This window comes from Cetorhinus maximus, chromosome 5 (genome assembly GCF_964194155.1).
Source record: "Cetorhinus maximus chromosome 5, sCetMax3.hap1.1, whole genome shotgun sequence".
Taxonomy (NCBI): Eukaryota; Metazoa; Chordata; class Chondrichthyes; order Lamniformes; family Cetorhinidae; genus Cetorhinus; species Cetorhinus maximus.
Genome location: NC_135883.1, coordinates 173,328,009 through 173,353,565, shown reverse-complemented (window position 1 = coordinate 173,353,565; position 25,557 = coordinate 173,328,009). Strand labels below are relative to the sequence as shown.

General features: G+C 42.3%; 1 protein-coding gene across 1 annotated transcript in view; it reads right to left on the bottom strand.

The window, feature by feature from the left end:
- enah (ENAH actin regulator) overlaps positions 1–25,557 on the bottom strand; it is a 519,571-nt gene that overhangs the window by 97,624 nt on the left and 396,390 nt on the right. Inside the window, exon 8 of the mRNA XM_078542818.1 lies at positions 1,313–1,641. Within this exon, the coding sequence (XP_078398944.1) occupies positions 1,313–1,641 (329 nt within the window). The remainder of the gene's footprint in view (positions 1–1,312; positions 1,642–25,557) is intronic.

The window sequence follows — 25,557 nt, the reverse complement described above, 5'->3', positions numbered from 1 at the left end:
AGAAGTAAACTTCTGAGAGCTGCAAATTACTTCAGATTGGTTCCCGGGGAATTGCATATCTAATTAAGAGTGTGGGTAACGTACTAAACTTGGGGTTTTCATTTGTCATTAAAAGTAGAAAGGGGCACATTCTGTTTACTAACTTAAATTATAAGTTGCACACAGAAAGAAAATACTGTTTAGTCAATAGTGTTCTTTTTGTTTAGTCATTTGATACAGCAAAAGTTTTAAAATGTGAAAAGTTGTCATGTGTCCTTTCAGCTAATAACTGGAAGTTTGCATTTCTCTTTAAATAGAGAACAGTTTTTACAGAGATGGTAACAATATCTATTGTGAGCCAAGATGTCAGCAGCCTTCTCTTACACTATTTGCTCCAACTGCCAAAAAACCAAGCTGTCAAGTCTTCCCTCTGTCAACAAAGCCACTGAATGAAGATTTTAGAGGCCAGCAGCTTTCCAGTACGTGACACAAGTGCCCACCTTTGATTCTGAACCTGGAGAGTGAGTGTCAGCAAAGAATTCACATGAATTCTCCATTAAGACAAAGTCTCCAACAAATAAAAGGGATTTCCATTTATATAGCACCTATTATGACATCAGGGTACACCAATATGCTTTACATCCAATGAAGTACTTTTTGAAGTCTAGCCACTGCTGTAATGTAGGAAGGATGACACCCAGTGTGCCTATAGCAAGGAGCTCACAAACAGCAGTGCTATACATGACCAGATAACTAACATAATTTTAAAAAATAATTAAGAGTTTTAGTCATTAGTATTGGCAAAGACACTGGGAAGAACTCCCCTATTCACATTCAAAAGGTGTTGTGGGTTCCTTTACATTCCAAGTGTTCAGATGGGGCCTCAGTTTCCCGTCTCAGCTGTCTGACAGTGCAACACTCCTTCAGTACCGGACTGCAGTGTTAGCCTGGACTATTTGCTCAAATCTAGGTATGGGACTTGAACCCGAGACCTTCTGACATGGAGGTGAGAGTGCTACAAGTAAGCCAAGGCTGACACCTTGAAGTGTTGCTCAAAGTTTAACTTAGACCTTTACATTTTTTTGAATGCTGAGATGCTCATTTGCTGACCAGCACACAGAGAAGATTACGATAGATTAATTCTGATGAATGGTCATCACATCTGAAATGTTAACTCTGTTTCTCTCCATGCTGTCCGATATGCTGAGTATTTCTAGCATTTTCTGTTTTTATTTCAGATTTCTAGTATCTGCAGTATTTTGCTCATGTATTGCTGCCTATACCAGTTAATAGATTTAAGTTGCAGAATTAACCCGACATGACTTGCACTTACACGGCCCACTTTTCTGAGTTTAGCTCCAGCCAACGCAGCTGCCAATCCAGTCAGCGGTCGATCATCTTCAGTCATGGATGATGAAAAACCTGAGGAGGGAAGAGGTGGGGCAGGAGGGGGAGGTGGAACAGGAGGTAAGGCTTGCCCTGGAAGGAGAGGTGGTGGTCCAGGTGGAGGAGGGGGTCCTGACACTGGCAGTGGAGGTGCAGGTGGTGGACCTGGTGGCAACGGTGGACCTGATGCTGGTTGCTGTGATGGTCCAGGGGGAAGAGGGGGTGCGGGTGGAGGGAGCGGTGGTCCTTGGATACCATCGTTTGTTGGGCCAATACCTGTGATTAGAAAACAAAAATGATCAGGTCAAAACCCGATACAAAATTACTTTTGAGTTTGTATGTTTTTTGTGAAAACAGACTAAAGAAAAATAACGATCATAGCTGTATCTTTAAGTTAAGAACTTTACTCACTCATAAAACTGACTCTGTACTATACACATCGGGACTGAGGAGCAAATAGTTGCCTTGGGCCCAAAACTAAAATGGGATTTTTGTAAGACAGCCCACCTTCACCAGAGAATACTGGTCTCAGATAACTATAGTACAAACAGTTGGCGTGACTGCTGAAAGTGGGGCTGTCAGAAGTACCCAGGCAGCTAAACAAAAGAATTTGTGCCATTCTGGTTCTAGGGGAGTGAGAGATTGTACGAACATACAAATTAGGAGGAGTAGGTCATTTGGCCCCTTGAGCCTGCTCCGCCATTCAATAAGATCATGGCTGATCTGATTGTGGCCTCAAATCCACTTTCCTTTCTTGCCCCTATGCCCTTTGACTCCTTTGTTAGTCAAGAGTCTACTTCTGCCTTAGAAAATATTCAATGACCCTACCTCCACTGCATTCCAGGGAAGAGAGTTCCAAAGACTCGAGGCTCTGAGAAAAAAATTTCTTCTCATCACCATCTTAAATGGGAGACCCCTTATTTTTAAACAGTGTCCCCTAGTTCTAGTTTCTCCCACAGGGGAAATATCATTTCAGCATCCAACCTGTCAAATCCACTCAGGATCTTATATGTTTCAATAAAATTGCCTCATTATTCTAAACTGCAATGGACACAGTCTCAACCTGTCTAACCTTTCCTCATATGACAACCCACTCATTCCTGGGATCAGTCGAATGAACCTTCTCTAAAATGCTTCGAATGTAATTATGTCCTTTCTTAAATAAGGAGATTAAATATATGTACAGTGTACATTTTTGGTACAGCAACATGGATTTCTTTTGATGAAGGCATATTTGCACAATGGTGAGAAAACAATAAAAATCTGAATTTTTCAAAGGAAACCCTGAAACTTGCTTTGTTGGCTTGGGCCGTTTCACTGCCCCACAACAAAAAGACATTAAAGGTCAGTGCAGATGCCCTGCAGCCTGCCTCCTAACCAGCGCAAAGACAATGACTTCCACGAAAAACAAATGCAGAATGAAAAGCAGCTCAATCTCTATGCAAAAAGGTGTTCCAAACAGCAACTTTTTGACAGTCTTAGTCATAGAGGTTGACAGCACAGAAAAAGGCCCTTCGGCCCATCGAGTCTGCACCGGTTATACAAGTACCGAACTACTCTAATCCCATTTTCCAGCACTAGGCCCATAGCCTTGTGTGCCATGGTATCACAAGTGCACATTTAAATATTTCTTAAATGTTATGAGGGTTTCTGCCTCTACCACCCTTTCAGGCAGTGAGTTCCAGATTCCCACCACCCTCTGGGTGAAAGAATTCTTCCTCACATCCCCTCTAAACCCCCTGCCCCTTACCTTAAATCTTTGCCCCCTGGTTACTGATCCCTCCACCAAGGGGAAAAGTTCCTTCCTGTCTACCCTATCTATGCCCCTCATAATTTTATACACCTCAATCATATCCCCCCATAATCTCCTCTGTTCCAGGGAAAATAACCCCAGTCTATCCAATCTCTTCTCATAACTAAAACTCTCCAGCCCAGGCAACATCCTGGTAAATCTCCTCTGCACACTCTCTAGTGCAATCACATCCTTCCTGTAATGCGGATTCCAGAACTGCACACAATACTCTGGCTGTGGCCTAACCAGCGTTTTATACAGTTCCAGCATAATCTCCTTGCTCTTGCCTCGGCTAATAAAGGCAAGTATGCTATATACCTTCTTAACCACCTTATCTACCTGTCTTGCTACCTTAAGGGACCGGTGGACATGCACACCAAGGTCCCTCTGATCCTCGGTACTTCCCAGGGTCCTACCATTCATCGTGTATTTCCGTGCCTTTTGGTCCTGCCCAAGTGCATTACCTCACACTTGTCCGGATTAAATTCCATTTATCACTGATCAGCCCATCTGACCAGCCTGTTCTATCCTCCTGCAATCTAAGGCCAGCCTCCTCACTATTTGCCACCCCACCAATTTTCGTGTCATCCACGAACTAACTGATCAACCCTCCTACATTCAAGTCTAAATCATTTATATATACTACAATCAGCAAGGGACCCAACACCGATCCCTGTGGAACCCCAATGGACACAGTCATCCAGTCACAAAAACACTCTCGATCATCACCCTATGCTTCCTGCCACTCAGCCAATTCTGGATCCATTTTGCCAAATTGCCTTGGATCCAAGTATCTCAAGAACTATAGCCCAAATGTGCCTTGCTAAATTCACCTCCATCATCTTTGACACTGGGATAATCCCAGAAGTCTGGTGCCATCTGGAAGTCCCTGCCATCCTAAAATTACGAAAAGCAGCAAAAAATCCCAAAAGCTAACTAATGCCCCATCACCCTTCTGTCTATGATCTCCAACATGATCGAACTGTTCATCCTTAACTAGACAAAGCAGGTTTTAGAAGCTGTCTCCCAAATGAGCAGGCAGGCTTCAGAGAAGGAGGAAACTACACTGACCAGGTCCTTGTACCCACTGTCAACATTAAGCCATAGTTCCAGAATCACAGAATTGTTTGAGCACTGGAGCACATTCAGCCCATCATGTCTGTGCCTGCTAACAGTAGGAGCAATTTACCTAATGCCACACCCCACCTTCTCCCCATAACCCTGCACCTTTTCAGAGAACAATGCAATTCCTTCTTGAATGCATCAACTGAATCTACCTCCACCATACTTTCAGGCAGTGCATTCCAGATCCTAACCACTCAAACTGTGTGAAAATGTTTTCCCTCATAGGAACTAGGAGCAGGAGAGGCCATTTGGCCCTTTGAGCCTGCTCCGCCTTTCAATATGACCATGGCTGATACTCTATCTCAACGTCGTATTCCCGCTTTCTCTCCATCCCCTTGATGTCCCTAATATCCAAAAATGTATCAATTTCTTTCTTGAATATACTCAGTGATTCAGCCTCTCAGCTTTCTGTGGGAGAGAATTCCATAGGTTGACCACCCTCTGAGTGAAGAAATGTTTCCTCATCTCAGTCTTAAATGGTCTGCCCTGTATTCTGAGACTGTGGCTCCTGGTTCTCGACTCCCCAACCAGGGGAAACATCCTCCCTGCATCCAGTCTGTCTAGCACTGTTAGACTTTTAAAAGTTTCAATCAGATCCCCTCTCATTCTTCTAAACTCTAGTGAATACAGGCCCAGTCGAACCAATCTCTCCTCATACGACATTTCTGCCATCCCCGCTTTCAGCCTAGTGAACCTCCGCTGTACTCCCTCTATGGCAAGTTTAGCTTTCCTTAGGTAGGGAGACCAAAACTGCAAGCAATACTCCAGGTGTGGTCTCACCAGGGCCCTGTATAACTGCAGTAAGACATCCCTACTTCTGAACTCAAATTCTCTTGCAATGAAGGCCAACATACCATTTGCCTTCCTAATTGCTTGCTGCACCTGCCTATTTACTTTTATTGACTGATGTACAAGGATACCCAGGTCCCTTTGTACATCCACATTTCCCAATATAACAGCATTTAAACAATACTCTGTCTTTCTGTTCTTCACATCAAAGCGTATAACTTCGCATTTATCCACGTTATACTGCATCTGCCATATGTTTGCCCACAGGCACAAATTGTCTAAATCGCCCTGAAGCCTCCTTGCATCCTCCTCACAACCCAGTCCAGTTTTGTGTCATCAGCAAACTTGGAAATGTTGCATTTGGTTCCTTCACCCAAGTCATTTATATATATCGTGAATAACTGGGGCCCAAGCACTGATCTCTGCGGTACACCACTAGTCACTGCCTGCCGCCTGGAAAAAGACCCATTTATTCCCCCTCTCTGTTTCCGGTTTGTCAACCAATTCTCAATCCATGCCAGTATATTACCTCCAATCCCATGTGCTTTAATTTTGCCCACTAGCCTCCTATGTGGGACCTTATCAAAAGCCTTCTTGAGATCCAAAGACACCACATCCACTCGTTCGCCTTTATCTATTCTACCAGTTACATCCTCAAAAAACTCCAGTAGATTCGTTAAGCATGATTTCCCTTTTTAAACCCGTGCTGACTTTGTCTAATCCTGTTGATGCTTCCCAAGTGCTCTATTGCCATGTCTTTTATAATAGACTCTAGCATTTTCCCCACTACTGATGTTAGGCTGACTGGTCTATAATTCTCTGCTTTTTCTCTCCCTCCTTTTTTAAATAGTAGGGTTACATTTGCTACCCTCCAATCTGTAGGAACTGTACCAGAGTCTATTGCATTTTGGAAGATGACCACCAATGCATCCAATATTTCCAGGGCCACTTCCTTTAGTACTCTGGGGTGTAGATTATCAGGCCATGGGGATTTTTCAGCCTTTAACCCCATTAATTTCTCTTGCACCATTTTTTTTTTACTAATACTGATTTTCTTCAATTCATCCCTCTCATTAGATCCTTGGTTCCCTAACATTTCTGGGAAATTATTTGTGTTTTTTTTTGTGAAGACAGAACCAAAATATGTGTTCAATTCTTCTGCCATTTCTTTGTTCCCCATTATAATTTCCCCCGTTTCTGGTTGTAAGGGACCTACATTTGTCTTTGCTAATCTTTTTCTCTTCACATATTTATAGAAGCTTTTAGTGTCAGTTTTTATGTTCCTTGCAAGTTCACTCTTATACTCCATTTTCCCCTTCTTGATCAATCTTTTCGTCCACTTTTGCTGAATTCTAAACTGCTCCCAATCCTCAGGCTTGCTGCTTTTTCTGGCAATTTTATATATCTCCTCTTTGAACAAAGAACAAAGAAAAGTACAGCACAGGAACAGGCCCTTCGGCCCTCCAAGCCTGCGCCGATCATATTGCCCGTCATCTAAAACATTTTGCACTTCCGGGGTTCGTATCCCTCTATTCCCATCCTATTCATGTATTTGTCAAGCTGCCTCTTAAATACCACTATCGTACCTGCTTCCACCACCTCCTCTGGCAGCGAATTCCAGACCCTCACTACCCTCTGCGTAAAAAACTTGCCCCGCACATCTCCTCTATAGTTTTCTCCTCTCACCTTAAATCTATGTCCCCTAGTAATTGACTCTTCCTCCCTGGGAAAAAGCTTCTGACTATCTACTCTGTCCATGCCACTCATAATTTTGTAAACTTCTATCAAGTCGCCCCTCAATCTCCGTCGCTCTAGTGAGAATAATCCGAGTTTCTCCAACCTCTCCTCATAACTAATAACCTCCAGACCAGGCAGCATCCTGGTAAACCTCCTCTGCACCCTCTCCAATGCCTCTACATCCCTCTGGTAATGCGGTGACCAGAATTGCACGCAATACTCCAAGTGTGGCCTAACCAAGGTTCTATACAGCTGCAGCATAACTTCCCAGATTTTATACTCAATACCCCTGCCATGAAGGCAAGCATGCCATATGCCTTCCTGACTACCTTAACCACCTTGCGTTGCCACTTTCAGTGACCTGTGGACCTGTACACCCAGATCCCTCTGCCCATCAATGCACTTAAGGGTTCTGTCATTTACTGTATAATTCCTGCCTGTATTAGACCTTCCAAAATGCATTACCTCGCACTTGTCCGGATTAAACGCCATCTGCCATTTCTCCGCCCAAGTCTCCAACCGATCTATATCCCGTTGTATCCTTTGACAATCCCCTTTACTATCTGCAACTCCTCCAACCTTAGTGTCGTCTGCAAACTTACTAATTAGCCCAGTTACATTTTTCTCCAAATCATTCATGTATACTACAAACAGCAAAGGTCCCAGCACTGATCCCTCGGAACCCCACGAGTCACAGCTCTTCATTCAGAAAAGCACCCTTCCACTGCTACCCTCTGTCTCCTATGACCAAGCCAATTCTGCATCCATCTTGCCAGCTCACCTCTGATCCCGTGTGACTTTACCTTCTATACCAGTCTGCCATCAGGGACCTTGTCAAAGGCCTTACTGAAATCCATGTATATAACATCCACTGCCCTTCCATCGTCGATCATCTTTGTCACTTCCTCAAAAAACTCGATCAAGTTAGTGAGACACGACCTCCCCTTCACAAAACCATGCTGCCTCTCACTAATACGCCCATTTGCTTCCAAATGGTAGTAAATCCTGTCACGAAGAATCTTCTCCAATAATTTCCTTACCACTGACGTAAGGCTAACTGGCCTGTAATTTCCTGGATTATCCCTGCTACCCTTCTTAAACAATGGAACAACATTGGCCATTCTCCAGTCCTCTGGGACCTCACCCGTAGCCAGTGAGGATACAAAGATTTCTGTCAAGGCTCCAGCAATCTCCTCCCTTGCCTCCCTCAGTACTCTGGGATAGATCCCATCTGGCCCTGGGGACTTATCCACCTTAATATTCTTAATATTTGGATCTAATACTATCTCTAATTTCTTTTGTAAGCCATGGTTGAGCCACCTTTCTTGTTTTACTTTGGCGTCAGACAGGAATGAATAATTGTTGTAATTCATGCATATGTTCCTTAAATATTAGCCATTGCCTTATCCACTGTCAACCCTTTTAGTGAGGTTCCCCAATCCATCATTGCCAACTCGTGCCTCATACCCTCATCGTTCCTCTTATTTAATTCAGGACCCTAGTTTCGGATTCAACTTCTTCACTTTCCATCCTAACGAACAATTCTATCGTTTTATGGTCACTCTTTCCCAAGGAACACCATCCAAGATTGTTAACTAATCCTTTCTCATTGCACAATACCCTGTCTAGGATAGCCTGCTCTCTAGTTGCTTCCTCAACGTATTGGTCTAAAAAAATCATGTACACACTCCAGGAAATCCTCCTCCACAGTATTATTGCTAGTTTGGTTTGTCTAATTTATATGTAGATTAAAGTCAACCATGGTTAAAGTTGTACCCTTATTACATGCGTCTCTGCTTAATGCCTTCCCTTACATCTCCATTACTGTTTGGGGGCCTATAGATAACCCCCACCAATGTTTTCTGCTCTTGATGTTTCTTATCTCAAACAGATTCCACATCATGATTTTCCAAGCCAATATCCTTCCTCACTATTGCATTGATTTCCTCCTTTACTAACAATGCTACCCCACTTCCTTTCCCTATTTGTCTGTCCTTCCTAAATACTGGATACCCCTGGATGTTTAGTTCCCATCCTTGGTCACCCTGCAACCATGTCTTCGTAATTGCAACTATATCATAACTGTTTATATCTATTTGCGCTGTTAATCCATCTACCTCATTGCAAATGCTCCGCGCATTAAGATACAATGCCTTTAGACTTGCCTTTTTAACCTTGTTAGTCATTTTAGCTTTATTTTGCACTATGACCCCGTTTGTTTTTCGTCCTTGTTTTTTCTACCTTCAAATTTTGCTTCTTACTTTTCTGTCTTGTTTCTATTCTTGTTTCCCCCACCTCTGTCTGCCTCAGGTTCCCATCCCTCTGCCATTCTAGTTCAAATTCTCCCTGAACACACTAGCAAACACCATCACGCAGCTCCCCCACCCCAGGCTATATTCAGCTTGTAGGACCTCATCCTTTTTTTTTAAAGTATGACGTTGGTACCAATATGTACCATGACTGCTGGCTGTTCACTCTCTCCCTTCAGAATGCTCTGCAGCTTCTCCAAGACATCCTTCTCCCTGGCACCAGGGAGGCAACATACAATCCTGGAGTCTCTTTTGCAGCTGCAGAAATGCCTGTCTGTTCCCCCTTATTAATGAATCCCCTATCACTATAGCCCTGTCACTCTTCTTCCTCCTGTCTTGTCTAGCAGAGCCACCCATGGTGCCATGGACTTGGCTCCTGCTGCTTTCCCTTGAGAAGTCATCTGCCCCAACATTATTCAAAACGGTATATCTGTTAGAGAGGGGGATGGCCACAGGGGACTCATGTACTACCTGCCTTCCTCTACTCTGCCTGCTGGTCACCCATCCCCTTTCTGCCTGTTCAGTCTCACTAAACGTGCTGTCCACGATAACCTCAGCATCGCGGATGCTCCATAGTGAATCCACCCACAGCTCTAGATCCAAAATATGGTGAGTCAGTGGCTGCAGCTGGACACATTTCCTGCACACATGGTCGCCAAACATCTCTAATCTATCTACGTAAGAAGTTGCTTTTTTTTTTAAAATTATTTTTTCTCTGGGTGGGCCAACATTTATTGCCCATCCCAAACTGCCCTTGTGAAGGTGGTGAGCCAACTTCTTGAATCACTGCAGGCCATGTGGTGTAGGTGCACCCACAGTGCTGTTAGGAAGGGCGATCCAGGATTTTGACCCAGCGACAGTGAAGGAACAGCTATATAGTTCCAAGTCAGGACTGTGTGTGGCTTTGAGGGGAACTCGCAGTTGTGTTCCCATGCATCTGCTGCCCTTGTCCTTCGAGGTGGTAGAAAAAAAGTCACGGCTTTGGAAAGTGCTGTCAAAGGAGCCTTGGTGAGTTGCTCCAGCGCATCTTGTAATGTGACTCATCAGACTCTCATTCAAATGTTCGAGGGTTTTTAGGGAGCTCTTTAATATCCAGAAATCTCTGTCTTGAATATGCTTAATGACTGAGTCGCCACAACCCTCTGGGATAGAGAATTCCAAAGGTTCACCACCCTCTGAGTGAAGAAAATCCTACTCATCTTAGTCCTAAATGGCTTGTCCCTTATTCTGAGGCTGTCCCCCTTGGTTCTGGAACCCCCCTTCCCCCCTCCCCATCAGGGGAATCATCCTTCCTGCATCTATGCTGGTGAGCCCTGTATGAATTTTGTATGATTCAATGAGATCACCTCTCAGTCTTCTAAACTCTAGAGAACACAGGCCCAGTTTTCTCAGTCTCTCCTCCTAGGACAATCCTGCCATATCCCAAAGATCAGTCTGGTGAACCTTCATTGCACTCTCTCTATGAAAAGTATATCCTTCCTTCAGTAACAAGACCAAAACTGTACACAATACTCCAGGTTTGATCTCACTAAGGCTCGATGCAATTGCAACAAAAATCCTCTTGAAATAAAAGTTAGCATACCATTTGCCTTCCTAGTTGCTTGCTGAACCTGCATGTTGGCTTTCAGTGACTTATGAACAAGGACACTTTTGGTCCCTTTGGACATCAACACTTCCCAATCTCTCCCCATTTAAGAAATGCTCTGCGTTTCTGTTTTTCTTACCAAAGTGGTAACTTCACATTTTTCCACATTATATTCCATCGACCATGTTCATGACCACTCACTTAGCCTATCTAAATTCCCTTGAAGCCTCTTTCTTTCCTTTTCACAACTCCCATTCCCACCTGGTTTTGTCATCACCAAACTTGGAAATATTACATTTGGTCTGCACATTGAAATCACTGATATAGATTGAGTATATATAGTAGCTGGGGCCCAAGCACTAATCCTCGCGGTACCTGTCTAGTCACAGCCTGCCAACCTGAGAATAACCTGCTTATTCCTACTCTGTTTTCTGTCAGTCAATCAATTGTCAATCCATGCCCAGTATATTACCCTAATTTAATGTGTTCTAATTTTGCTTACTAACCTCCTGTGTGAGACCTTATCAAAAGCCTTCTGAAAATCCAAATACACCACATCCACTGTTTCCCTCATTTTTTCTGCTAGTAACATCCTCAAAAAAACTCTAACAGGCTTGTCAAGCATGATTTCCTTTTCAGAAATTCATGTTGCTTCTGCCCAATCCTATCATTATTTTCCAAGGTATCCAATTATTACGTCATTTATAACAGATTTTAGCATTTCTCCTACTGCTGATGTCAGGCCAATATTCTGATATGGCAGGTGGTAATTGCCAAGCTGACCAAATTCCAAAGGGAAACTTGGTCAAGCTGTCACAATGATCTGCAGTTTGTATTTTTATTATGAGAAGATATGTGTACTGAAGTCAGAAGTAAAGATCCCACTACCACTTTTGGAGATTTTAAATATTAAAACATTAACAAAAGAAAGCAAACACACAAGATTACAGTTACATTTCCAAAAAGATTTCTACTTAGCTAGACACCCCTTTCCAGGCAACAGTCCCTATAGATTCTTAATCTATAAGAAATCCAGTAATATTACTGCAAGGCACCCAGTGTTGCTATAGAGAGGTGTTTTACAGGGGCTTCTCTCTTCCTCTCACCCAACAATGGAAATCCAAAGTTTGTAACAAAACCTTGCTTTCTGGAACAAACACTTCTCTGGGGTGGCTAGAGGGTGCTTACTTCCCAGGCCTGTCCTCACACAGCACACTCTTCAAGATATCATATGGCCACACGACCCATTCAGCTTTCAATCTTTCCTTAAAGGTATTTTCTCTCTTTCATCTTTAAACCCACTGTTCTTAATTTTCTTTGGAAGTTACCTTTCCCAGAATATAAAAATCATTCTTGTTGTCTTTATGGCCTCTACTTTCAGGATAAATCAACTTAATAACTTTGCTTTATTCATTCATGATCTCTGCCAATCCATGGCAGAGTATGTCTGCAGTTCGTGAACAGTAGTGGTATTGAAAAGCTGGCACTTTCACCGATAAAACTGAATGCATTACAGGTAACCACTCAAATGTATATCTGACTGTGAACAGTTGTCATATTCTTTGTTCTGTGTCTTTGATCTACTGTTGCTCTCACTTGCCTAAATGACCCCTGTGCTCTGATAAAGGCTTTACTTAGTTATAAACCTCGACTTCTCTGTCCACCAGCATGCTTCATATCTGGCCTCCGCATCCAGGGCCCAAGTGCGGAGGATATAGCGAAGGAAATGAGGAAGATAAATAACTATATTCCAGAAAAAGAATCAGAATTTGAACAGGAAGCCACATTCCATGGATATTTAATACATTTTCATTTTGTAGATAGTGTTTATTTTAGCTGTGTTTGATTTTGTAAATAACGTGTTAATTTCAATTGAGATTTGCATTGTTTAATTTCTGTTTTTACAATAAAAGTTTGAGTCAGCTACTGACTCTTTCAGTTTCTTGATCAACAGTTTAGTTACAATTCTGCACATCATTCCTGTGTACTTAAGGCCTACTTCATTTGGGGTGGTCTTCTGGGAGATTAGGAATTCATACACTTATGTAGCAGTTATGTTGACGTAATTCAATTTTCCCCAATAAGATTGAAAACCTAGCTTAGCCAGTGTCTTCACTGGATTTTCACAATCACACACAGCTATGAGGTGGCTGTTCTGAGACAGCAGATGGTAAATGCTGAGCTGTTCAAATCCCTGAGGGAAACTTGAAACAACTGTCACAACTAATTTTCAATTTGTATGTTTCAAGATACGGGCTTTGAATTCAGCAATAACAAAACCACCGAGTCTTGAAGTTTTTTTTATAAAACTAAATTAAATATTTATTAATAAAAGAAAAGCTTGTAAGCACATACATATATCTACAAATTACTGCTGCAATAATTTTTAAATCCACTAGTTAATCTGATTCCCAGTTACACTTTCGTTCAGGCAACAGTAAGTCACATTTTTAAAAGACCCACACAAAGAAACATGATACCCTGAACAAGTCGAATTCAAACTGAGTTTTCTTAACTTCAGTCCTTTGAAAGCAGCAGTTTGAGGCATTGATGCTAAAGGATTTTCACACATTGAATCTTAGACTGCCTACCCTTACACACAGCCTTCACTCCTTTATACATATTTTCCTCCTTGAATGCAAATTCCCATTGTTTCACTATGTCTTTAGACTTTATCTTTCTGATAATAAAAAGCTCTCATAGCAATAAGTTTTACCAGTAATCTTTGGGAAAAATAAACGCACTCTTTCTAAACTTCACCTGGCTAGGTGACAGATTTCACTCCCTCTTTTGAAAACAATCTAGTCTGTTTATTTAAAAATGCAAATGTTCCCTTGACACCTATGTTTCTAAACTTCGCCATATTTACCTAATTAACATTTCAGACCTAACTTATCTTCTTGTATCAAAAGCATGCAGACTAGCTGCCTCTAATTCAACTAAGTCTCAAACACATGTAGACACATAGACACATCCCATTATTACTCTTATTTTACAATTAATTCCAATAACATTATGAGAATTATTATATCTTCCTGACAGTGGCGAAGCACAAAATTTCACCATGTAGTGGGGTCACTAACATTAATATTATAACACATCAGGCTCAACTGGGAGCCAAACTAGGATTACTGCCTCCAACCTCTCATTGCGAAGAACGAGAGGTGATCTCATTGAAACCTACAAAATACTTAAAGGAATAGACAGGGTAGATGCAGGTAAGATGTTTCCCCTGGCTGGGGAGTCTAGAACCAGGGGGCATACTTTCAAAATAAGGAGGAAACCACTTAGGACCGAGGTGAGAAGAAATTTCTTTACTCAGAGGGTTGTGAATCTTTGGAATTCTCTACAACGAAGGGCCATAGAAGCTCAGTCATTGAGTATGTTTAAGGTAGAGATTGATAGATTTCTGATTAACAATAACATAAAGGGTTATGGGGGTAGCGTAGGTAAAAGGCATTGAAGTGTTCAATCAGCCATGATCGTACTGAATGGAGGAGCAGGCTCGACGGGCTGAATGGCCTTCTCTTGTTTCTATGTTCCTATTTCGCATAACCACGAGCAGCCGATGAGCTGTGGCAATCAGTGCTAACAGCCTTTCGTCCTCCTCGATGGAGGACGAGCACCCACTGGCCAGGATCAACCGGTTTTCAACCAGCTGAGGACAACTGCCTGCTAGCCAGAATTAACCGGCCTCCAATCTGCCAGAAGCAGCTGCATGCTAACCAGGGATCAACTGGTTTTCAACCAGCCTGGGTCAACCACCCGCTGCCCAGAACCAACTGGCTTTTCAAGAGTCCCAAAACACAATTGTTAATCGGTCTGGTAACAATGTTTTCGTTTTGGGAGTCCCTTGGTTCTCTAGTATTCCTGGGAGGTTTTTTTTTGTATCTTCCTCCACGAAGACAGACACAAAGTTTAGTATCTCTGCCATTTCCTTATTCCCCATTAGAAAGTCTCCTGTCTCTGCCTGTAGTGGGTCCATATTTGCCTTTGCTAATCTCTTCTTTTTTACATATCTCTAGAAGCTTTTACAGTCTGTTTTTATGTTTCGCGCTAGTTTATTTTCATATTCAATATTCTCTTTCTTTACAAATTTCTTGGTCCTCCTTTGCTGAAATTTAAAATTCTCCCAATCCTCAGGATTACTACTTTTTTTTGGCAACTTTATAAGCCTTTTCCTTTGATATAATACAATCTTTAACTTATCATGTTAGCCATGGTTGGGTTTTTGTGCCTCAAAGGAATCTAAATTTATTGTAAATCATGTATTAATTATTTAAATGCTAGCCATTGCCAGTTTACTGTCAGACTTTTTAGTCTAGTTTCCCAATCTGCCACAGCTAATTTGTCCCTCATACCTTCGCAGTTTTCTTTGTTTAAATTTAAGACCCTATTTCAATCCAAAACTACATCATTTTCAATTTTATTATAAAATTCTATCATAACATGGTCACTCTTCCCTAGAGGCTCCTTTACAATTAGATAATTAATTAGCCCTTTATCATTGCACAATACTAGATCTAAAAGTCCATACCTCTAGTTGGTTTCTCAACATACTGTTCAAGAAAACCATCTCGTATACATTCAAGGAATTCGTCCTCCACAGCGTTATTGCTAATTAGATTTACCCAGTCTATATATAGATTGAAGCCCTCCATAATTTCTGAGAGCATTGCTGAAAAAAGACATGTTGTCAAAGCTTATCATCTTACACTCATCAGGACAATTCGTGAGAATACAAAATGTAAAGGGAATAACAAAGAATAACAATTTATACCCCAAAAGAAGAGAGTGCTGCTTGGTTGGAAAGTGGGCTCTGATTGGTAGAGGCACTGCCATGGAGAATGCACCAGTTAGCTGATGACTGACAGTTAACCACCAAGCTTTGGTTAAATTCAAACCAAGCAGGTTGACTATGATTGGTCAAGGGGAATGAACCAGACAATGGCTGTCACCTATGTTGTTTAGTTGAAACAGGCGCAAGGTGTGTACACAATTTTCTATCTGCTAAAAAACAGGGCCCATGTATTAATATATATAGCTTCTAGCATGCGTAAATGCGCCACACTGCGAGGCCAGCTGATAATCTTGTTTTTGTTGCCAGCACAATTCTTAGCACACTCAGGATTGTTTGGCAAATGTTGTCCAATCGCGGAATCACACCAAATGTTGGACACTGTGTTTTCAGTTTGGCAAGCACGGGCTGTTGGGTTTGGTTGGTACGTTGCCTGTTCTGTTGCAAACAGCCAAAGGGACATGCTATTTGATACGATCTGTTAGTCTAAGGGACATGTGGCCTACATACCTAGCAGCACACTGGCACTGAAATTCATATACCACGTTACTCATTTGTGTGCTGGAAGGAGGTCTTTTTGGCTTGACAGCAGCATCCTGTTAGTGGAGAACAACCACTCGTATTACTACTGCATAATAGCAATGCAAAACAGCCAGCTTCACCTGTTCCTCAAATTTTTGAGATACCTTACACTTCCAGGGTAATCTGAGGTAGGCTGGCCACTTCTTAGGACCGAAAGTAGCTGCCTTAGGCCCATTCATGAGTTTGCATGAAACACAGCAAGCTATAATCTGATCAGCGTAGCCATAATCTCGCAGAATAGCTTTTGATGCACCATATTTCCGCATCAAGCTCGCACAGTGAGCAAATGGCTCAGGCCCTATTTACTAGGTTGCCGATAAGGCCAATCTTAGGTGTCAGCTGTGGCTCAGTTCATAGCACCCTCGCCTTTGAATCAGAAGGTTGTGGGTTCATGTCCCACTCCCGGAAACCAAGAACTGTGAATGTACTCGAAAGAGTTACAATCTGTGACTGTTGATAACTCGAAAGAGTTATAGCGTGTGGAACTGTAGGAATCCCAACACGTGTATTGGCCAGTGAAGGTATACTTGCGGTAGAAGCTAGGTGCATTGTCCACAGCAATGCCTCTATCGGAGACCACTTGCAACCAATCAACACTTTCTTCTTAACAAGTATAAATTATGTTATGACCACAGCTGGTGTTAATTGCTGTGCAAACCAAATCCCAGAACGAAACTGAGATTGTGGGGCATATCCTTTTTTTTAATATTCTGAAAAAGAGAAAACAACATACTGATCTCAGCAGGAGGTCCAGTAACACTTTTGGGATTTTAGAAGTTAAAAGTAAAAGTTTTATTAACAAGAGTAAAAGAAAACTTAAGCACACAAGATTAGTTACACAGGTAAACTTAATCTTATAACACATGCCCCCCCAAAAAGACTCCACAAATCCACAAGTAAACGCTTCCAGGCAACACTCGCTTACAGATATTTCACTGCAAAAATCCAGTAATATTAACCAAGGAAAACCGCAGTTGCTTTAATAGAGGCATACTGCATGAACTCTCATCTCTCTTCCAATCTGCTGTGGAATCCAAACTTCAGAATAATACTGTTTGTTGCAGCCCAAGACTTTTCTGGCTTGACTGGATGGCTGGTTCAAACAGCATCCTCTCCCAGCCCAGAGCTAACAGCTCCCAACACAACAGCTCTAGCTGCTATCTCAACAAATCAAACAGCAACTCTAAAATACCTTTTTGTCCCCCTTCATCTCATGTTCCATTGTTCTCACAGCACTTTGAAACTTAAATCCTTCCAAAATATAAAATCTTCCATGTCTCTCTTTTGTCTTTGGTTTCAATAAAAGATAATATCCCCCCTTCTATTTACTTATGGAAGTCCTACAAGATGCAAACATGTTTCATGGCATCTCTGACTCCCCTTTGATATTCAAACAAACTCTCAACTTATCCAAAAATGAAAATATTAGATCTAACCTATTTACTTGTACCTCAAACCTAACACCTCTATCTTTTTCATGCTTTAAACCTCCCCAGACAACTTGTCTCCAATTAATCTCTGCCGAGCATAATTAAATCACGCGTACACACACACACTTTTCCACAGAACAGCACAATATTCCCCAAATATGTTTTTAAAAATCCATTTCTCACACCTCCCTCTTTAGCAAAAATGAATCATCATAATTCCAAAAGGATTGTTTCATTTTTCAACCGATTTCTTATTCCTTAATACATTTAACTATGCAAACAGAACTATTACACTATAGGGTACATGCATTAACCGTGAAAATCTATACAAGTCTTTTGTGAAAATAGAGTTCATTCCAGTCCATTCTCCATTTGTGAATATACAAGTTAATTTGAATTTTAAATTCTTGACAACGCATCTGCATCAAAGTTTCTCGTCCAGCCACATGTATAATTTGTAAATTGAACGGTTGCAACAATAAACTCCACCAAAACAGTCTGGCATTTCTGTCCCGAAACTTTTCCCTAAACTTCAAAGGATTGGTCTCTGAAGAATTGTTTGCAACATATACTTCGAAATGCTGCAAACCTAACACCAAACTTAAAGTCTCTTTCTCTATAGTTGAATATTTCTTTTGGTGTACATTCAACTTGCGTGAGAAATACCTACCGGATTCTCAATTCCTAGTTCATCTTCTTGCAGCAACACATCATCAACATCCAGGTCACTGGCAACAATAGCCAGCTTAAATTGCTTTATGTAATCAGGTGCTGACAGAACAGGTGCAGTTGTTAGTACAGCTTTCAAGCTGTCAAATACATTCTGACACTCTTGTATCCATTGGAATCTCCTGTTCTTTTGAACAATCCAGAAGTGGAGCAACTACACTGCTGAAATTTGGCACGAATTTCCAATAAAATCCACTCATGCCTAGAAATCTCAAAACTTCCCATTTTGTTGTAGGCACTTGGAATTCCACAATAGCTTTTACTTTTACATCTCATGGGGCCACTTGACCATGTCCAACAGTGTGGTCTAAATATGTAACTTGTGCTTTTGCAAATTCACTTTTAGCCAAATTGGCTCCCTGCAGTCGATCAAACAGTTCCTTTAAATGTTGTAAATGTTCCTCCCACATTTGACTGAATACTATTAAGTCATCAGTATAAACAGCACAACTTCTCAGTCCCTCAGTCACTTTATTTGTTAGTCTCAAATGTTGCTGGTGTGTTTTTCATACCAAAGGGCATTACTTTGCATTGATATAGGCCATCTGGCATCACAAAAGCTGATATCTCTTTTGCCCTTTCCGATAAGGGTACTTGCCAATATCCTCGCAAGTCAATCTTTATGATAAATGTTGACAATCCTCCGATCGTTGAATACGACATGAATCTGCTTTTATTACTGCATTCACTTTTCAGTAATCGATACATCGTCTTTGTGATCCATCTGGTTTCGGCACCATTACAATGGGTGAATTCCAATTACTGTGGCTGGGCTCTATAATGTCACTTTGAAGCATAAATTCAAATTTCTTTTTCGCACTTGAGCTAATTTTGTTGGATTTAATCTATATGGGTGCTGTCTTATTGAATCTGAATTCCCTATATCAATATCATGTATAGTTAGATGTTTTCACCAGTTTATTTCCACAAATTGCTTTGTGTATCTGCAGTAGCTCTTTAAATCACTCTGGCACTTTTCTGGAAGGTAATCTAACATTACAGCTAGATTCTTAAATACCTCCTCATTGTTCAATTTAATCAGAAGTCCATCAGTTTCAGAATCCTTAATTTCTACCCCCCTTACTTACAACTACGAGTACCATCACCTGTTTATTCTGTCGAAGTATTTTTTGAGCATATTTAAATGGCACACTCGCTGGTTCTTCCTTCTATCTGGGATTTTTCCTACGTAGTTTACCTCAATCGGTCTCTTTTCAATCTAGTAAGGTCCACTAAACCTTGCCTTCAACAGTTCATCTGACACTGGCAACAATACTAACACTTGTTTCCCCCAGCCACAAAACTATCAGCCTTTGCCCTTTTGTTCGCATTTGCCTTCATCACTTGTTGAGATAATTTTAATTGTTTCTCAGCTAGCTCACACGCCTCACTTAATCTCTCTCTAAACTTCGCCACATAATCTAGGGGAGTTGCTTCAGAATTTTGGTTGACTAATTCTTCCTGAATCAGTTTGATTGTTCCCCTTACTTCATGACCATAAATTAACTCAAGAGGACTGAACTCTGTTGGCTCATTAGGGTGTCCCTACTAACAAACAAGAAGAATGGAATCCCTCGATCCCAATCATGTGGATAATCTTGACAATATGCTCTAATCATAGCCTTTGAAATCTGAGGCCACCTCAGGAAGGTCACCTTTCTAATGCATCTTGTGATTCAGGGTGATAGGCTGACGACATAAATTGCTTTAGTCCTTGGCTGTTCATTACTTTTTTTAAACAGCTGGAACCCTAATCCAACTGTATTTCTTTTGGTAATCCATACCTTGTAAAGAATTTAGTTAACTCCTCTACAATCACCTTTTCTGTAATTTTCCTTAAAAATATTGCTTCTGGAAATCGTGTCAACATATCCATGATTGTCAATGAGTACTGATTCCTACTTTTAATCTTTGGGAGGGGTCTTACACAATCAATTAGTACCCTGTTAAAAGATTCCTCAAATGCTGCAATTGGAATTAAAGGTGCAGGCTTAATCACTGTTTGAGGTTTTCCTATCACCTGACATATGTGATAGGCCAATGTAGTCCAGGCCAATAGAAATATTTTTATATCTTAGCTTGAGTTTTCCTAATTACCGAATGTCCAGCCATTGGAATTTCATGAGCCACTCTCAAAATTGCATTCTGGTACCCAGATGGTATCACTACTTGATGCACTCTCTGCCGGAATATGAGGCGGTCTCCATTTCCTCATGAACACATTGCTCTTAATGTAATAACACACTGGAATGTATTCTGCTTCTGTTTCAGAATAAGCTGTCTGATACAACTGCTTCAAGTCTGAATCCTTCTTCTGCAACTCCAGTAACTTCAATGAACTAAACACCTTAACCTCATTAATCTTCTCCTCCTGAGTAATCTTTTTCAAGATTGATCCAGCCAACTGAATTTCAACATCCTTCCCTGTCCTTTATATTCTTCCTCTTCAAACTTGTGCGTTTGTGATCTCTTTACCACACAATCTGGAAAGAACCCAGGATGCTCTTTCTGTAAAACCTTTGTTGATTGTGTTTCAACAGGCTGCACTACTACAGTAGGCATAGGCAATCTCTGCGATCCAACTATCTCATTCCAAGAATAAATTCAACCCCAACAATCACCTCTCCTGTTTTCAAATCACTTAAAATTTATCTTACACAATTCCAAAGGTTTGACTTCGCCATGAGTTCCCTTAATCAATATTTTGTCCTGCAATAATCCTTCTGGACAACAGATCGCACTATTACATAACATTAAGGACTGGCTAGCCCCAGTATCCCTTAAAATTTTGACATCCTTTCCTGCTCACCCCCGTACACAGGAATATATTTTCCCTTTGCATATAAAATCTTTAAACATATCTGCAAACTGCCCTTCAGAACTCCCTTGGCTAAATTGTGAACACATTCCCAATGATTCTGCCTGTTCCACCTGTACAAAAACCACTGGTTTATCTTGCCTCGGGAACTCAGGATGCACAGTGCTCTTACTTACAGAACTCTTCTGAGTTCCTACTACTGCGACCAGTTTCCCGTTTAACCTCCAACAGCTTGTTCTCGCATGTCTAAGCCTTATTACAATGGTAATACATAAGACCATAAGGCGTAGGAGCAGAAGTAGGCAATTTGGCCCATCGAGTCTGCTCCACCATTCAATGAGATCATGGCTGATATGATAATCCTCAACTCCACTTTCCTGCCTTTTCCCCATAACCCTTGATTCCCTTACCGATTAAAAATCTGTATAAGATCATAAGGCGTGGGAGCAGAAGTATATCGGTTTCCTTCTTTCAACTCTACTTTCCACTTTTAATAGATTGGTGTCCTTCAGCTTGATCCTAATTACTAACATTTTACCATAACTAGGTTTTCTAAATCTCCAACTTCCTTACTGATTTCCATATGAGCCTTTTCCTACACACGACTGTTTGTGTGAAATATCATATGCATCGGCTAAAACAGTAGTTTCCCTGAACTTTTTGCTTTGTCTTTCATCTAAATATGTCTTAATGTTTACTCATAGGGTCATAGAGGTCTACAGCACAGAAAAAGGCCTTTCAGTCCATAGAGTCTGCGCCGGTCAAACAAGTACCTAACTACTCTAATCCCATTTTCCAGCACTAGGCCCATAAGTGCATAAGTGCACATCCAAATACTTCTCAAATGTTATGAGGGTTTTTGCCTCTACCACCCTTTCAGGCAGTGAGTTCCAGATTCCCACCACCCTCTGGGTGAAAGAATTCTTCCTCACATCCCCTCTAAACCTCCTGCCCCTTACCTTAAATCTATGGCCCCTGGTTATTGATCCCTCCACCAAGGGGAAAAGTTCCTTCCTGTCTATCTATGCCCCTCATAATTTTATACACCTCAATCATGTCCCCCCTCAATCTCCTCTGCTCCAGGGAAAATAACCCGTCTATCCAATCTCTCCTCATAACTAAAACTCTCCAGCCCAGGCAACATCCTGGTAAATCTCCTCTGCACTCTCTCTAGTGCAATTACATCCTTCCTATAATGCGGATTCCAGAGCTGCACACAATACTCTAGCTGTGGCCTAACCAGCATTTTATACAGTTCACTGCTCTTATATTCTATGCCTCGGCTAATAAAGGCAAGTATCCCATATGCCTTCTTAACCACCTTATCTACCTGTCCTGCTACCTTAAGGGACCGGTGGACATGCACACCAAGGTCCCTCTGATCCTCCGTACTTCCCAGGGTTCTACCGTTCATCGTGTATTCCTGTGCCTTGTTTGTCCTGCCCAAGTGCATCACCTCACACTTATCCAGATTAAATTCCATTTGCCATTGACCAGCCCGTCTATATCCTCTTGTAATCTAAGGCTATCCTCCTCACTATTTACCACCCCACCAATTTTCATATCATCCGCGAACTTACTGATCAACCCTCCTACATTCAAGTCTAAATCATTTATATATACCACAAACAGCAAGGGACCCAACACCGATCCCTGTGGAACCCCACTGGACACAGGCATCCAGTCACAAAAACAGCCCTCGACCATCACCCTCTGCTTCCTGCCACTCAGCCAATTCTGGATCCAATTTGCCAAATTGCCTTGGACCCCATGGGCTCTTATCTTCGTTATCAGTCTCCCATGCAGGAATTTATCAAAAGCCTTGCTGAAGTCCAAGTAGACCACGTCAAATGCAATGAAATGCAATAGACTACTGGAACGCTATTTCTAAATTCTTCCATAATCATAACCTCTCTTATATTTTCAAAAGTCTTGTCTAATTTTGATGACCTGAACCACTAATCTCAGATAATTTCTTTTTCTCTTGCAAACTCTACAAGTGTCTGATGGGGTCTTTTGCTTAAAGTTCTAAACTTCAACTGATAAGCTTCAGGAACAAGCTCATAATAATTCAAAACAAAAACAGAATTACCTGGAAAAACTCAGCAGGTCTGGCAGCATCGGCGGAGAAGAAATCAGTTAACGTTTCGAGCCTTCATGGCCCTTCGGCAGAACTGAAGCATAGTTAGAAGAAGGGAGAAATATAAATTGGTTTAAGGTGGGTGGGGGGGTGGGGGGAGACACATTGAGGGTGTGGTGATTGTGGAGATGAGCAGATAATCAAAAGATGTCACAGACAAAAGGGTCAAAGAGGTGTCCAAGGTGGTGACATTTATCTGAGAAAAGTGCTAATTAAGAATGGAAGACAGGATATTCAAAGTACAGCTCTAGTGGGGGTGGGGTGGAAAGACTAACAAGGTTTTAGTTTAGATTTAAAAATAATGGAAATAGGTGGGGAAAGAAGAATCTATATAAATTATTGAAAAAAAAAGGCGGGGGGGGGAAGAAATGGGGTGGGGATGGGGGGAGGGGGAGTTTAAGATCTAAAGTTGTTGAATTCAATATTCAGCCCGGAGGACTGTAAAGTGCCTAGTCGGAAGATGAGGTGCTGTTCCTCCAGTTTGCGTTGGGCTTCACTGGAACAATGCAGCAAGCCAAGGACAGACATGTGGGCAAGAGAACAGGGTGGAGTGTTAAAATGGCAAGCGACAGGGAGGTTTGGGTCTTTCTTGCGGACAGACCGCAGGTGTTCCGCAAAACGGTCGCCCAGTTTGCGTTTGGTCTCTCCAATGTAGAGGAGACCGCATTGGGAGCAACGAATGCAGTAGACTAAGTTAGGGGAAATGCAAGTGAAATGCTGCTTCACTTGAAAGGAGTGTTTGGGCCCTTGGACGGTGAGGAGAGAGGAAGTGAAGGGGCAGGTGTTGCATCTTCTGCGTGGGCATGGGGAGGTGCCATAAGTGGGGGTTGAGGAGTAGAGGGTGATGGAGGAGTGGACCAGGGTGTCCCGGAGGGAACGATCCCTACGGAATGCCGTCAGGGGGGGTGAAGGGAAGATGTGTTTGGTGGTGGCATCATGCTGGAGTTGGCGGAAATGGCGGAGGATGATCCTTTGAATGCGGAGGCTGGTGGAGTGATAAGTGAGAACAAGGCGGACCCTATCATGTTTCTGGGAAGGAGGAGAAGGCGTGAGGGAGGATGCGCAGGATATGGGCCGGACACGGTTGAGGGCCCTGTCAACCACCGTGGATGGAAAACCTCGGTTAAGGAAGAAGGAGGACATGTCAGAGGAGCTGTTTTTGAAGGTAGCGTCATCAGAACAGATGCGACGGAGGCGAAGGAACTGAGAGAATGGGATGGAGTCTTTACAGGAAGCGGGGTGTGAGGAGCTGTAGTCGAGGTAGCTGTGGGAGTCGGTAGGCTTGTAATGGATATTGGTGGACAGTCTATCATCAGAAATTGAGAAGGGGAGGTCAAGGAAGAGAAGAGAAGTGTCAGAGATGGACCATGTGAAGATGATGGAGGGGTGGAGATTGGAAGCAAAATTAATAAATTTTTCCAGGTCCCGACGAGAGCATGAAGCAGCACCGAAGTAATCATCGATGTACCGGAGAAAGAGTTGTGGGAGGGGGCCAAGTAGGACTGGAACAAGGAATGTTCCACATACCCCATAAAGAGACAGGCATAGCTGGGGCCCATGCGGGTACCCATAGCCACACCTTTTATTTGGAGGAAGTGAGAGGAGTTAAAGGAGAAATTGTTCAGTGTGAGAACAAGTTCAGCCAGACGGAGGAGAGTAGTGGTGGATGGGGATTGTTGGGGCCTCTGTTCAAGGAAGAAGCTAAGGGCCCTCAGACCATCCTGGTGGGGGATGGAGGTGTAGAGGGATTGGACATCCATGGTGAAGAGGAAGCGGTTGGGGCCAGGGAACTGGAAATTGTTGATGTGACGTAAGGTGTCAGAGGAATCACGGATGTAGGTGGGAAGGGATTGGACAAGGGGAGAGAGAAGGGAGTCAAGATAACGAGAAATGAGTTCCGTGGGGCAGGAACAGGCTGACACGATCGGTCTGCCAGGACAGTTCTGTTTGTGGATTTTGGGTAGGAGGTAGAAGCGGGCCGTCCGAGGTTGGGCGACTATCAAGTTGGAAGCTGTGGGAGGAAGATCTCCAGAGGAGATGAGGTCAGTGACAGTCCTGGAAACAATGGCTTGATGTTCTGTGGTGGGGTCATGGTCCAGGGAGAGGTAGGAGGAAATGTCTGCGAGTTGACGCTCAGCCTCCGCGAGGTAGAGGTCAATGCGACAGACAACAACAGTACCACCCTTGTCAGCGGGTTTGATGACAATGTTGGGGTTGGACCTGAGAGAACGGAGTGCAGTGAGTTCAGAGAGAGACAGATTAGAATGGGTGAGAGGAGCAGAGAAATTGAGACGGCTAATGTCACGCCGACAGTTCTCAATGAAAAGATCAAGAGAAGGTAAGAATCCAGAGGGAGGG